The 14,495-nt window shown below is 42.4% G+C and overlaps 2 protein-coding genes across 8 annotated transcripts in view; one reads left to right on the top strand and one right to left on the bottom strand.

The window, feature by feature from the left end:
- The window catches only part of EXD3 (exonuclease 3'-5' domain containing 3), a 614,390-nt gene extending 606,070 nt beyond the window's left edge, over positions 1–8,320 (bottom strand). For 3 of the 5 annotated variants that reach the window (XM_044992564.1, XM_044992566.1, XM_044992568.1), the window contains exons 1-2: positions 8,256–8,320; positions 3,995–4,061 (exon numbers count right to left, since the gene is read on the bottom strand). The gene's annotated coding sequence lies outside the window, so the exon portion shown is untranslated. Of the gene's footprint in view, positions 1–3,994; positions 4,062–7,102; positions 7,129–8,255 lie in introns of those variants that run through there. The other 2 variants (XM_044992567.1, XM_044992565.1) reach the window with 1 other exon arrangement.
- A 3,234-nt stretch (positions 8,321–11,554) lies between these two features.
- Positions 11,555–14,495, top strand: part of NOXA1 (NADPH oxidase activator 1) — a 39,834-nt gene continuing 36,893 nt past the window's right edge. For all 3 annotated transcript variants that reach the window (XM_044992229.1, XM_044992228.1, XM_044992227.1), the window contains exon 1: positions 11,555–11,798. In XM_044992229.1, coding sequence (XP_044848164.1) covers positions 11,625–11,798 — 174 coding nt within the window. In that variant the 5' untranslated portion in view covers positions 11,555–11,624. The remainder of the gene's footprint in view (positions 11,799–14,495) is intronic.

The following is a 14,495-nucleotide window of genomic DNA, read 5'->3' as shown; positions in this document are numbered from 1 at the left end:
AGGAGAGGGGAGGGGATAGGGTGGGCAGTACTTCATCTTTAAAAATTAGTCTGCATCCCAAAAATAAAATTACAGACCTGTAGCATTTTAGGAGTTCACAGCAAATGACAGAACTCTTTAAGGCATAAAGCAAAGAACAATCTGGTGGCTAAAGCACAGGATCTGGAGTCAGGAGATATGAATTCCATGGTAGGTTCAGAGACACATGTCCTCAGTGACCACAGACAAATCACATAACCTCTCACCATCTGTGTAATACAGATAACGCCTACTTCTTAAGAGGCTCTGCTGAAAGACACTATGAAGTAGTGTGGCCCAGCAGACAGGGAAGAATGGGGTTCTGTTCCCAGCTTTGTCACTGACCTATTGTATGATTTAGGCCAATTCACTATCTCTTTCTGTACTTCAGTTTCCCTATCTGTAAAAGGAAATAAAAATATTGGCCCATCTTTGTGAAGTGCTTTGAGGTCTGTAGATGAAAATGGCTATACAGCAACTAATGAATATTACTGAAACTGGAGAGGGAATTTACAGTTACAGTAAAGCAATGCACTGAAATTGAGATGTATGGTATACAGCCATGGGTCTGGTATATGAAGTAAGTGCCATGTACTTAAGTAAGACTACTCAGTCTGGGTATGATCCAATGTGAATTATTCAGAAACTGTATCAAATTAAACTGAGTGGGTATGCATTTTTTTTTTTTAAAAATCAATGTCAGTAAGTCAGAGTATAGTCACAGAAAAGCCATGACTCCTAAATGCGAATAAGGCTAGTCTTATGAGACAATAGCTAGGAAATTCAAAGCTAAAGCAGATTACTTCCCTTTACTTTAAAGCAGGGGTCGGAACCTTTTAGAAGTGGTGTGCCGAGTCTTCATTCATTCACTCTAATTTAAGGTTTCGCGTGCTACTAATACATTTTAACGTTCTTAGAAGGTCTGTTTCTATAAGTCTATAATATATAACTAAACTATTGTTGTATGTAAGGTAAATAAGGTTTTTAAAATGTTTAAGAAGATTCATTTAAAATTAAATAAAATGTAGAGCCCCCCCGGACCAGCGGCCAGGACCCAGGCAGTGTGAGTGCCACTGAAAATCAGCTCGCGTGCCGCCTTCGGCACCCGTGCCATAGGTTGCCTACCCCTGCTTTAAAGTATTAAAAGAACAAAACACAAAATCCCACCCCTCACTGGTAAGAGTTCAGGAGGGAGCACTTGTTTTAATTTTGATTTTCATAGCTTTTGCCACTTTTCTCAACACTTCAATAATACTTAACACTATAAACACTTTTCAATTTCAAAGCACTTTATGCACATTAATTAATTCATTCTCACAATCTCCTTGTAAAGTAGGAATTATTATCCTGCATATTATAAATGGGAATCTGAAGAAGAGACATTAAATGAATTGCCCAAAGTCATAGAGGGAGTCAGGGCTGGGATTAGAACCCAAGAGTTAATCATAGAATCATAGAATCTCAGGGTTGGAAGGGACCTCAGGAGGTCATCTAGTCCAACTCCCTGCTCAAAGCAGGACCAAACCCAACTAAATCATCCCAGCCAGGGCTTTGTCAAGCCTGACCGTAAAAACCTCTAAGGAAAGAGAGTCCACCACCTCCCTAGGTAACCCATTCCAGTTCTTCACCACCCTACTAGTGAAAAAGTTTTTCCTAATGTCCAACCTAAACCTCCCCCTCTGCAACTTGAGACCATTACTCCTTGTTCTGTCATCTTCTACCACTGAGAACAGTCTAGATCCATCCTCTATGGAACCCCCTTTCAGGTAGTTGAAAGCAGCTATCAAATCCCCCCTCATTCTTCTCTTCTGCAGACTAAACAATCCCAGTTCCCTCAGCCTCTCCTCATAAGTCATGTGCTCCAGCCCCCTAATCATTTTTGTTTGCCCTCCGCTGGACTCTCTCCAATTTGGTCCACAATCCTTCTTGTAGTGTGGGGCCCAAAAATGGAGCACAGTACTCCAAATGAGGCCTCACCAGTGCTGAGTAGAGGGGTAATGATCACATCCCTCGATCTGCTGGAAATGCCCCTACTTATACAACCCAAAATGCCATTAGCCTTCTTGGCAACAAGGGCACACTGTTGACTCATATTCAGCTTTTCGTCCACCGTAACCCCTAGGTCATTTTCTGCAGAACTGCTGCCCAGCCATTCGGTCCCTAGTCTGTAACAGTGCATGGGATTCTTCCGTCCTAAGTGCAGGATTCTGCACTTGTCCTTGTTGAACCTCATCATATTTCTTTTGGCCCAATCCTCTAATTTGTCTAGGTCCCTCTGTATCCTAATCCCAACCCTCCAGCGTATCAACCACTCCTCCCAGTTTAGTGTCATCTGCAAACTTGCTAAGGGTGCAGTCCACACCATCCTCCAGATCGTTAATGAAGATATTGAATAAAACCGGCCCCAGCACCAACCCTTGGGGCACTCCACTTGATACCGGCTGCCAACTAATGGGGGTGGTTTTTGGTGCTCTATACTTAAAGAGGATTTTTTTATTATTATTATTTTTTTAAGAAATGGCGATGGGAGCATTAAAAAATACAAAAGGAACTGTAACAGCGCTCAAGTGAACACATGTATGGGATCATGCCAATCCATAGTGTAACGACACTGATAAAAGCATATTATTTAGGTAATTAAACCCATAGTTAAGAAAGTGTGATAGTTTGCTGATAGACTGCTAGTACCTCCCACACAGAGTATGAGTGATATCCCAGAGCCTAAACTTTGTACTCTGCAGAACATCAAATTAAGAATTATGTTTACATCAGTATCTATCTCTCTAACAGAAATGTAATCTTGCTAATGCTGATCTGTGTGGCAATCCAAATATTTTTAATATGCAAGTCCGCCCCCTAGTGAAATTAAAGATGAAGTTTTAGAATATGTACAGTGGTGACTGCTCAGAATGGAATCAGATTTTTATGGCATTTCTAATAACTATGCAAACTTCATTCCCACTTGAACAACAGGGAAAAATAAATCAAATAGAGCTAATTTGTGAATTACTCCTTTGCAAATGTCTTTGGTTACTTTTTAATCCACAGGCCCTGCTGGGGGGATGTTTTGGTAGTCTAAACTTCAGATTAAAAATACCTACAACCACACACATACACACTTGAAACCAAAGCTCCAATAGCTCAGTGTTGCCCTTCCAAGGCAGATAAACTGAGTTCTACACAATTTACCAGGGCTTTGGAGCGGAGCCTGGAGCTGGAGCGCGGACCAGTAGGTTTTATGCCTGGAGTTGGAGCAAAACAAAAATGTGATTGCTCCAAATCCCTGCAATTTACTGTGTCTATGAGGAACTGGAGTGAGGTGGTCATTTTGAAAAGACCTTATAAACTGATATCCTATTTGCTTAGCATGGACATGTGAGATCCTCTAGGCTTCTCTAGTTGGGCTTCTACTCTGTTCAAAGGAGTCTGAATGTACTAAATATGGAAATTCCCTCTAACATTCTGGATCATGAAATGAAATGGCATGGTTCAGACACAGATAAATCCAACCTTTGCAATGCCAATGGGAATCACAAATGAAGTCCACAGATCAAAAGGTACAGGAACCTCCCAAAACTGTTCCCAGTTATGACTGCTATATCATAAAACACAGCTCGTTCGAAAGGATATCACCAGTAAGAATGGCCATATAAACAATAATGGTGGTGAGTAAGTCCTTGCTACAAGCTTTCACAGCTGTGACTTTGCCAATGTTCAGGTTTGCTTTAATGCATCTACATGAACAAAATATGCTAGCAGAACACCTTGCAAACATGCTACATGTGCTTTTTGATCTGGTGCAGTCCTATCATGGACAAACTCTACACTAGACAAGTCATGATAAAATTGATCTTCAGAGCAGAGTTTATTTTTTAAATTTCACTGTCAAACTATGAAAACAGAGTCATTCAGCTTGCAAAACTACCCATCAATATTAGCTTAAATAAATTTAGGTCTAGTGGACCAGCAAACTTACCCAGAAGGAGGACAGGGCATGTGTTGCCTGTTCAGTGATGACAGAATAATTCCACCTCTGTATACCACTAAAAGGAATTAAACAAACCTGTTAGCGTTTACTCATTTCTCTACATACTTAGTCCCTAATTCAGGACAGCCCTTAAACACATGTACAAATCCCACTGAGGTCAATGGAATTTAAGCACATGCTTAATGTTAAGCAAGTATTTAAGTGCTAACCTGAAGAGGATTAATTGCTTTCCTGAAATGGGGCCATAAACACTTGCTAACATCTCTACAACTTACTAAATGCAAAATCTCCACTAATGTAATATTAGGGTTGCACAGTTAAATTCACTAAAGAGTGAAAAATGCAAAAGTTAAGCATTTTAAAACCAATGTTAACTGGGCCATATTTCCACATCCCACATGGACCACAGCTTAGCAGAGAGACCATCTCACTCCCGTTCACACTCATGTAATGTCCCTCTGGCAACTGCAGCAATTGCTTATCGGAAAAAATATTTTTCAATTATGTGGCGAATTTTTATCAAACTTCTCACGGGTCTCTTTCCCTCTGAGGGCTAGCTGTAACATGCCTTGCATCGAGTTTGTAACACTGATCATTTCTGAGTTGAAAGTAAAAAAGCTGCAATTCTGTCCCGTAATTCAAAAAGACAAAATCAATCCATTTCCAAGAAAATTCCCCTTTATTTCCAAAAATGTGAAGTTTAAATCCCAAATGGATACAATCCTACTTTTGTTTGTACAGTACTACTGTTTGGCCCTCAGGCACTACCATAATCAATATGATTATTAATAGTTTCCCAAAAGTTATAAGCCATTTTATATCTGACAAAAAACAAAGTGAGTCAGTTGTATCCAGCAAACATTTAAATGTGCATTTTGCAAGCAGTGGAAAATTCCTACTGTGCTCAATCCCACATGCATTGATTTTGTTATTTTCCACTCAATTCTTTTTCCAACTTAACAACTCCTTCCTTGAGGAAGACTACTTTTAAAAGATCAGCTTTTAAAAGTGGAAAAACAGTCTCCTGAATGTTCTTAAAGTGGGAATTTTTATTTCAGAGACACATAACCCAAACATGACTAAAAGAATTCACTTGAAACTTATTTTAAGTAATCACCTTAGAACATATACCAAGCATGGAAACTTTCCGTCCAGAATGAGAATTTTGGGGAAAGATATGAGCAAAAGAAAATACAGGATGATAATGAAAACCTTTTGCAACCTTAACTGTTGCTACCAGAGAAACCACAGCCTTACACTATATCCTGGTGAGTTTCTGGAGACCGTTATTTACCAGCTACTCCTCTCATCTGATAAGCGGATGTAAGAGCAAGACATGCATGCCAGAAATTCATGGTAGCAAGGTTCAATAGAGTATGCCTACAGTCTAGTTACTATACATCCCATCTATAAAACGTATCTGCACAGCTAGGTTAATGTGCCATTAAGTGCACTGTGATATGTTCACCCAAATGTCAACAATGTCCACAAATAAATTGCACTGTAAGACTGTAGTAAAGAACGTCAATGAGAGCACAGAGTATGTTAACAAGAAAGGAACTGCTCTTCAATGTCAGTACCCTCATATTTACATTTGGTCACAGCTGCATAATGAAGAGCAGGGGCTGATTAAAAGACAAAGAGCACATGTACACATATGTGAAATACCAGTTTATCCCTTTTCTATTATATGAAATATCTAACAAGCACCTTGATTATTAGAATTCTAATGTGATATATACCGAATACAGTGATCATGTTTCTATTCTCACATAGGGCTACCTTTTTCCAAGGGCTATGCTCATTTCATCTTTGCATTTCACCTTTAACATAGTTCATCTTAAGGACTAACAAAAACTGTTAAGTGTCTTTAGAAAAGAAACTTTTTGTGGCATGGAGGTACACAAAACCTTCAAAGCAAAACTTTGTGGGGTTTAGGTTTCCTTCTCTGAACTCACAAATGAGTTCTGTGCATAATGTTAATCTGACGCAGTTTCAGATGAGCTGTTCAAACCCTTCCCCTGACTAAATATGTTAGAATAAAAACAGATTTTTTTAACAAAAACCTGTTAAATTACTGCAAGTGCAAAACTATAACAAAAAGTGATTATAAAACTATCTGTGCACCAGGTGAGCCAAATATGGCTCCTTCTTCTGCACATAACTACTGCAGATTCTATCTCCCCATCTACAAAAGACTGTCTGAGGAACTTATGTCCAGGCATACATTGGATTTTTGGGATGCATTTCACTATATATTGGAGTATCTTCTTGTTCCCTGTGTGTAGCTGTTAGAAAAAGCACTGGAAATTACCCATGTTACCTGTTGTCTGACCATAAGCAAGTCACTTCCCTCAGAGTAAAAAAGTGGATAACAAGCTGTCTAGAGTACCTGGCAGAATTGTGAAGCGTTTTGAGATGTGAGGTATTATATAAAAGGACAAAGTATTATTACTAATAAAGTCACTGAACTTTATCTGTTTTTTTAATAAAAACCATAGCTCTGGCCCAATGGCATTAAAAAAAATCAACATTTTAATTTTTAGAGACTTCCATACGCGTCAAAGATTTCTCTGTTTCTGAGACAATGGTTATTCCGTCTTGGAGATGACAGCACAGAAAAGATAGTGTGAAACACTGTATTGATCACTTGCATATACTGTTGATCAGCAATGACAAGATTCTGTCATGACAATAGTTTATATATTGATCAGATGGGGCAGATGTGTTTGTTTTTGAGGAATTTCAACATAATTCATAAAAAGTTCTATAATGGGACAGCTTCTTTGCATCTACTGCTCAGTTTCAGCATTTGGACACTACTTTAAATCTTGCAATGTGTCATTAATTTCTGCCGGCATAATTAAACCACCCCAATGAGCAGTGTTAGCTATGCTGGCAGGAGAGTATCTCCTGCCGACATAGCACTGTCCACACTAGCACTTTTGCCGGTGACACTTATGTTGGTCAAAGGTGTGTTTTTTCACACCCTTGACTGGTTTGCCAACAAAACTGCTAATGTAGACGAAGCCTATTTCTTCCTATTTAAATCCCTGCATCTTGTGATTAGCACAATAATATTCCAGATAACATCACCTGTTTTGCACTCCTTATTCTGCCTCAACTAACTGGAATGCTATCAGTTGAGGCAATCTCTTTTTTAAACACGCATCTGTAAATCTTCCTTTTCTCCTTTCCCTAAAGCATTCTGTGATGCTGTGTAAGAAGGATGCTACATAAATATTGAACTGTGTATGGTCTTACATTGGGCAACTCTCCTAGCTCTTTAGTGCCATACTGACATCTAATGGCAGCGCTGAAAATTGCAAATTCACATCACTGCTTAAAGGAAGGTACATCACTGTACCAGGAAACGAGGGATTGATGGTAGTGATATATTTCCATCATTTTATTTCAACAACAGCTTACAGGTGAAGGGTCATAATAAACCCAACCAGAGATTACAACATAAAAATATTGACCATTAGTGGCTTTCTGTGGTAAGAATGGGAAACTTCATGAATTTAGCTAGTAGTGTGTTAGCAAAAAGCACTGCTTGGCAAGTTTCATTAAGGCATCAGTTGCCAACTAATAAGTCTCAGTTCTGTTTTACAAAACCAAACTATCCCCACAACCCCTCAAAAAGAACAGGTCGGTTCCTGTTGTCTCCCGAAGCTGTTTTTGGTCTCCAAAAACACCAAAGTCCTTTGGCCACTATCGTATGTTCAATAGACATTGTATGTTCAGTCTCCCCTTTTTAAGTCTCACGTTTGTATTCACCAAGCGAAGCCCCAGTGAAAAGTTTGTGACGTGCTTAATGTTGCGCAGACTGCGACAGCCCAAGCGCCCGCTCAGCGCTGGGGCGGAGGCAGGGGCTGGCCAGAGCCCCAGAACCCCGTCACGGGGCCACCCGCCTCTTCGGCGCGGAGCGGCGCGGCGCGGCCCAGGAGCGCTCGCACCCCGCTGAGGGGTCCCGCCAGCCAGCAGCGCGCGGATCCAAGCCGCGCAGGCCGTGGGGCGCCAGGTGCGGGGGGGCGACGGGCCCAGCACTGCCCGGACTCGGGGAGCCGCTGGGACCTGCCGTCCCTAGGGCTGCGCCCGCAGCGAGCTGCTCCCGGCCTCTCACAGAGACGAGCCGCTCCCTGCTCTGCCCCCAGCTCCGGGCCGGTCCCTCAGCCAGGCAGGGTCTGGGCTCCGCGTCCCAGGCCCGGCCCATGGCGGGGTGCGGGGAGCTGCTCCGGCCACTCACCTCACAACGCGCCGGAAGCCGGTAACAGCGGCCGGGCTCTGTGGTGCGTTGCCCAAATCCTTCCCCGCAGCCCGGCGGCGCGGGTTCCCGGTGACACACGCCGCCTGCCGCAGCGCCCCCTGCCGGCCGCAGCTTGGGGGCCCTCCCACAACGGTGCAGAAACGTGCCGGGCTGAATAGCGCCCTCAGGCGGTGTCTGCCTCGTGCCCGCGCCCCAGCGGGCTGTCCGCGTTCTCTGGGACCTGCTCTTTAGCCTCAGGCCCCACCTTGTACCGCGCCTGTCGAATGGCCCCGCCAACATTCTTGTCTTATGCACATGGTAAATGAGGCTCCCAGTGTACTGCCCGTCTTTGCTTCGGGTGCCCCTCTCATGGCCCCTCTTCTTATCTCCTCTGTGCAGGCCCGATCTCTTTAGTCTGAGCTCCTGTGGAGCCCTTCCAGTCCCCACCCTTTGTTGCCTGTCTCAGTCAATAGAGGAACCCCACCGCAGTGAGTCGCAGAGCCGGGGGCAACTGACTTGGGTTTGCAGCAGCAGGACTCCTGCTACTGGACTAAAAATAGCAGTGTAGATATTTGGATTGGGCTAGAATCCAGGCTCCAAAACCTGGGGAGGATGGAGGGTCTCAGAGCCCAGATTCCAGCCCATCAGGAGCATCGATATTGCTCTTTTTAGACTAAATCTCAGTTGACTCCAGACTTCCAGCCCCGCTGTCATGGGGATTGGTTTTGTTTTCTGCAGGGAACTCAGTTCCCTTTGTTTCTGCTCTGTCTTTTTTCAGTTTGGGTAACTACTCAGCATTCTAAATGAAAATGTAATGTCAGTTTATATAATGGTTTTAGTATTTTTTTCTCTCCCGTTATTTTGATTACCTAACATTTTATTTGCTTTTTGACTTCTGCTATGTATTGAACAGAAGTTTTCATTGAACTATCCACAGTGACATCCAGGTCTTTCCCCTGAGTGCATACACATTGCTGGGATCTAAATGAAATGTAAGAATAGGTTAAATTATTTCTTATTGTGCGCAACCTTTCATTTGCCAGTGTATCTTGTCTGCCATCATACTGCCCGGTCAGCTAGTTTTGTTAGATCCCTATGCAGTTCCTCACAGTCTTACCTAGCCTTGACTAAAACTCAATAATCTTGTGTCATTGACCAATATTCCCAGCTCCCTGTCACTCCTCATTCCAGATCATTTACATATTAAACCACTCCAGTTCTAATACAGACCTTAGGGCAACTCTGTTAATCTTTTGCCATCTTGAAGATCAATCATTAGTTCAAACTTCTTGTTTTCTCCTAGCTGTCAATATCCAATGAGACAAAACTTCACCTCTCATCCCATGATTACTTAGTTTTCTTAAGAGCCTCTTGTAAGAGACTTTGCATAATTAGCACAGGAAAAATATAAAATCCTGATATGAGATGTAAATACAGAACTATGGCTTCCAAAAGCCGCTAATCAACAGAACTGTATTCTTGCCAAAAAGAAAGGAGAGCAGCAGCAGTTCTCAGGTGATGCTCTGGCACACCAGTGATTTATGGAATTCCTAGTCTGCAGAATTTTTGTAAAATGAGCAATAAGTGATTGGGGTGTATTTGACAGGATATGGCCCCATAGAAAGATCTCTCTCTTATCTTATAAAGTGCCCCACAAAATGACTCAGTTGAAGATCTGCTATTTGACAGAACCTGTTGCTACAGGCACAGGAAAGAAACCTTCCAAACAGCATGTAAGGAGAGCTGTTCTTCCTCTCCCTGAAAAGAAAATGGAGATGGTTCTTAATTGTAAGTGGGCTCTTGATACTGCCATTCAACCCGAATATCCCCAGAAAGAGGGACTAGGACTTGACTGTCATTCCAAAACACTAAGTAGAGGAACCCACTGATTCACTAGGCCACAACATCATTCAATACAAAAAAGCTGCACAAACAGGGAGACCTATTTGTACCCTTCTTGTCCCTAATCAAATTGGCTTTTTGTTTCTCAGAACACACACCCACTCTTTGCAGCCACATACTCTAGGTGGATTCAGCAGGCTTACAATTTGTGGGGGTCTCTCCAAGTAAGAAAATGGCTCCAAACTGGCAAAGGAGCCAGGACTTGTCTTCCTCTGGTCCAAATTCCAGAGAGGAAGATTGGGCAGTGAGCAGTGGCGGCTCCAGGCACCAGCACGCCAAGCGCGTGCCTGGGGCGGCAAGCCACGAGGGGGCGATCTGCCGGTCGCTGCAAGGGCGGCAGGCAGGTTGCCTTCGGTGGCATGCCTGCGGAGGGTCCACTGGTCCCGCGGCTTCAACGGACCTCCCACAGGCATGCCGCCGAATCCGCGGGACCGGGGACCTCCCGCAGGCAAGCCGACGAAGGCAGCCTGCCTGCCGTGCTTGGGGCAGCGAAATACCTAGAGCCGCCTCTGGCAGTGAGTTACCTCTCCTACTGCTGAATTAGCTTAGTAACTGTTTATCTGCCTCTCCTTCTTGTGCTGCTGAAAGAGGTTGCTGTGTTATCCCACCCTCTGACTTCACCACCTCAATCAAGCTTCACAATTATCATTGCTGTGTACAGTATTAAATTGTTTGTTTAAAACTTATACTGTGTATATGTGTGTGTGTATACATACATACATATATATATATATATATATATATAGAGAGAGAGAGAGAGAGTCTTTTGTCTGGTGAAAAAAATTTCCCTGGAACCTAACCCCCCTTATTTACATTAATTCTTATGGGGAAATTGGATTTGCTTAACATTTTTTCGTTTAAAGTCGCATTTTTCAGGAACATAACTACAACGTTAAGCGAGGAGTTACTGTATTATATTGATATGATTTTTTTATTTTTGACTGTGTCCAGAAGCTTACCAGGCTCTTCGCAGAACACAGAGAAAGGCATAGCACCTGGCCAGAAGTGCTTACTATCTAATTTTATGCATTCCACCTTTTCTTTGTGAAATTCAGTGAAATAACTTGGAGTACAATGCAATAGGTGAACAAATCTGTGTTTTATATGCTTTATACAGATTTGAGGCCAGACCTGCATTCAGTTATACACAAATATGTGCAACCGAGATGGCAATCTCACCATCTATGTTCAGGCAGAGATTAAACAGTCTCTTCTGTCAATATTTAGGTTGACTCCACCTACTTTTGCTCATTTCCTTTAAATCTTTGTGTTTCTGAACCCATTGAGTAATAAAGGGAGTATTTAGCAAAGTATGACTTAGAGGCTGCTGAACTTCCTTGTTAGCCCTGAATTCCAGGCAGGTGCACCTGTCTGTCAGCAAAGAGCTGGGTGAGGCTTTAGGCAGCTGCCAAGATATCCAGATCCTGAAGGATTTTAGAGAGAAATCTGTGTGTAAACAGAGAGAAAATGGCATATCGAGACTTAGTGAGAGGCTGGCATGAAGGAATTCTGGCTATGGATAAGGGTGACTGGGACTCTGCCTTGAAAATCTTCTCCAGTATCGAAGAGCCATCCTCCAGGATCTATTTCAACATAGGCTGTGTGCATCTCTTAACAGGGAACCTTGAGGGAGCCTTGCAGGTGAGCAAAAGAAAGAAAAGTAAAGCAAGTCAAAAATGTAGGAAGGGAATCTTGTGATTTGTGTTTACTTTTATCTGGGAAAGAGATGGTTAACTCTGAATGGAAAGTGGAAATCTGCAATTATATTATTTCTTAGGAGATTTTCTAGTTATTATTATTTGAATTACCATAGCGCAGATAGAATGGGGAAAGAAAATTATACTTTGCTACTGAACAAACCTTACAGAACATATTTCAGAGGAATTTATGATTGCCTGATATTGGACAAATCTAATTCTGTTCCTGCTCATGAGTCCGAGACCAAGCCAGATTCTCTTACATTCTGTTTCTCCCCTTTCCTCAGTAAGTAAAGACCTTGATCATTGAAAACTGTGTCTTAGATTTATATGTGATGGCACATCTAATAAACTCTGGTGGTTTTTCCAATGTAGCTATGAATTAATAGTGGCTCATTAATGGTAAATGTATGTAATTGTCACAGTGGGTTACACCCGAGAGGCCAATCTCAGGTCAGACACTCCAAACTAGTGGTATATTCTATAATTAGATATCACCAAACCAATAACAAATTTGCGCTCCTGGTTTACTATATTAGCCTCACCCTGCAAAGTAATTCACATTGGAAAACATAATCCCAACTATACATATAAAATTATGGTGTCTAAATTAGCTGTTACCACTCAAGAAAGATCTTGGAGTCATTGTGGATTGTTCTCTGAAAACATCCACTCAATGTGTAGCGGCAGTCAAAAAAGCAAACAGAATGTTGAGAATCATTAAGAAAGGGATAGATAATAAGACATAAAATATCATATTGCCTCTATATTAATCCATGGTACACCCACGTCTTGAATACTGTGTGCAGATGTGGTCGCCCCATCTAAAAAAAAATCTATTGGGATTGGAAAAGGTTCAGAAAAGGGCAACAAAAATGATTAGGGGTATGGAACAGCTTCCATATGAGGAGAGATGAATAAGACTGGGACTTTTCAGCTTGGAAAAGAGATGACTAAGGGGGGATATGATAGAAGTCTATAAAATCATGACTGGGGTGGAGAAAGTGAATAGGGAAGTGTTATTTACTCCTTTTCATAACACAAGAACTATGGGTCACCTAATGAAATTAATAGGCAGCAGGTTTAAAACAAAAAAAAGGAAGTATTTTTCACACAATGCACAGTCAACCTGTGGAACTCCTTGCCAGAGGATGTTGTGAAGGCCAAGACTATAACAGGGTTCAAAAAAGACCTAGATAAATTCATGGAGGATAGGTCCATCAATAGCTATTAGCCAGGATGGGCAGGGATGGTGTCCCTAGCAGAGACTAGAAAGTGGGAATGGGTTACAGGGGATGGATCACTTGATGATTACCTGTTCTGTTCATTCCCTCTGGGGCACCTGGCATTGGCCACTGTCAGAAGATAGGACACTGGGCTAGATAGATCTTTGGTGTGACCCAGTATGGCCATTCTTATGTTCACAGAGCCACAGGCAGTGCCCTTGGGCGCTCCAGCCAAACTTACCACCCAGACAAACTGGACTTAATGATGAAAAGTTATTACAGCCAATATTCACCACACATTAGGTCAGGGGTGGCCAACTTGTGGCTCCAGAGCCACATGTGGCTCTTCAGAAGTTAATATGCGGCTCCTTGTACAGGCACCGACTCCGGGGCTGGAGCTACAGACACCAACATTCCAATGTGCCAGAGGGTGCTCACTGCTCAACCCCTGGCTCTGCCACAGGCCCTGCCCCCACTCCACCCCTTTCTGCCCCCTCCCCTGAGTGGGAGGCACTGATCGGTGGAGCTGCCAGTGGGTGAGAGGCACTGGGAGGCAGGGGGTGGATCTGATTGGGGGCTGCTGACGTATTACTGTGGCTCTTTGGCAATGTACATTGGTAAATTCTGGCTCCTTCTCAGGCTCAGGTTGGCCACATGTGCATTAGGTTCTTTCAGCCCCAAAAAGCCAGTCACATACCTCAGGTCAAGGTATACTCCAGATCTTACCTAAGACAGTGCTGACAGCCAATTTCTTTCATAAACTAAAGATTTATTAGCTAAGAAAAAAAAAGAGAGTTACTGGGAGATTAAAGCAGATAAAATACATTATAGGTGAATTAGTGTTTGTAATGCAAATGATGCAGAGATATAATGTTTGCTATTTTTCCATAAGTTCCTCAGGGTTTCCTAAAATGGCTTTTGGGGACCCCTGTCTTGCATCTGGAACCCTCCGTCAGCGTTCATATGGATCAGAGATGAAGGATCGCTCTCAAGCCATTTTCCTGGCAGGTGTTTCTATCACAACAGCGTTTTCCTCTTCGGAAGAATGGGCAATGTAGACAGTTTGTGAATCTCCATTGTCAAACCAATGACCCTTGCTTTGAAATCAGGAAGCTTCCTAAATTACAGTTCTAAAGCAGTTTTCATTAAGCTTTCACATCAAATGCATTCTTATCTTAAAACGAACACACTTTACACTAGGATTATCTAATTACCGGAGAGTACATACTGGGATAGGCAGAAGCACCTCTTCATTAGCTTTTACATTGTCTACGTATTAAGTAAATTCACACCTAAACAATAAATACAGGCTTTTTGACCTAATGTGAATTAAGTAGACTCATACAAAATGCAAAGGTAATCATAGAGTTACAAGACATGAAAAAAGATATAGCCACAGTTACCCTAATATACGT

This window comes from Mauremys mutica, chromosome 18 (assembly GCF_020497125.1).
Source record: "Mauremys mutica isolate MM-2020 ecotype Southern chromosome 18, ASM2049712v1, whole genome shotgun sequence".
Taxonomy (NCBI): domain Eukaryota; kingdom Metazoa; phylum Chordata; order Testudines; family Geoemydidae; genus Mauremys; species Mauremys mutica.
Note: the sequence above shows the minus strand (reverse complement) of the source record. Positions and strands in the feature narration are given on the sequence as shown.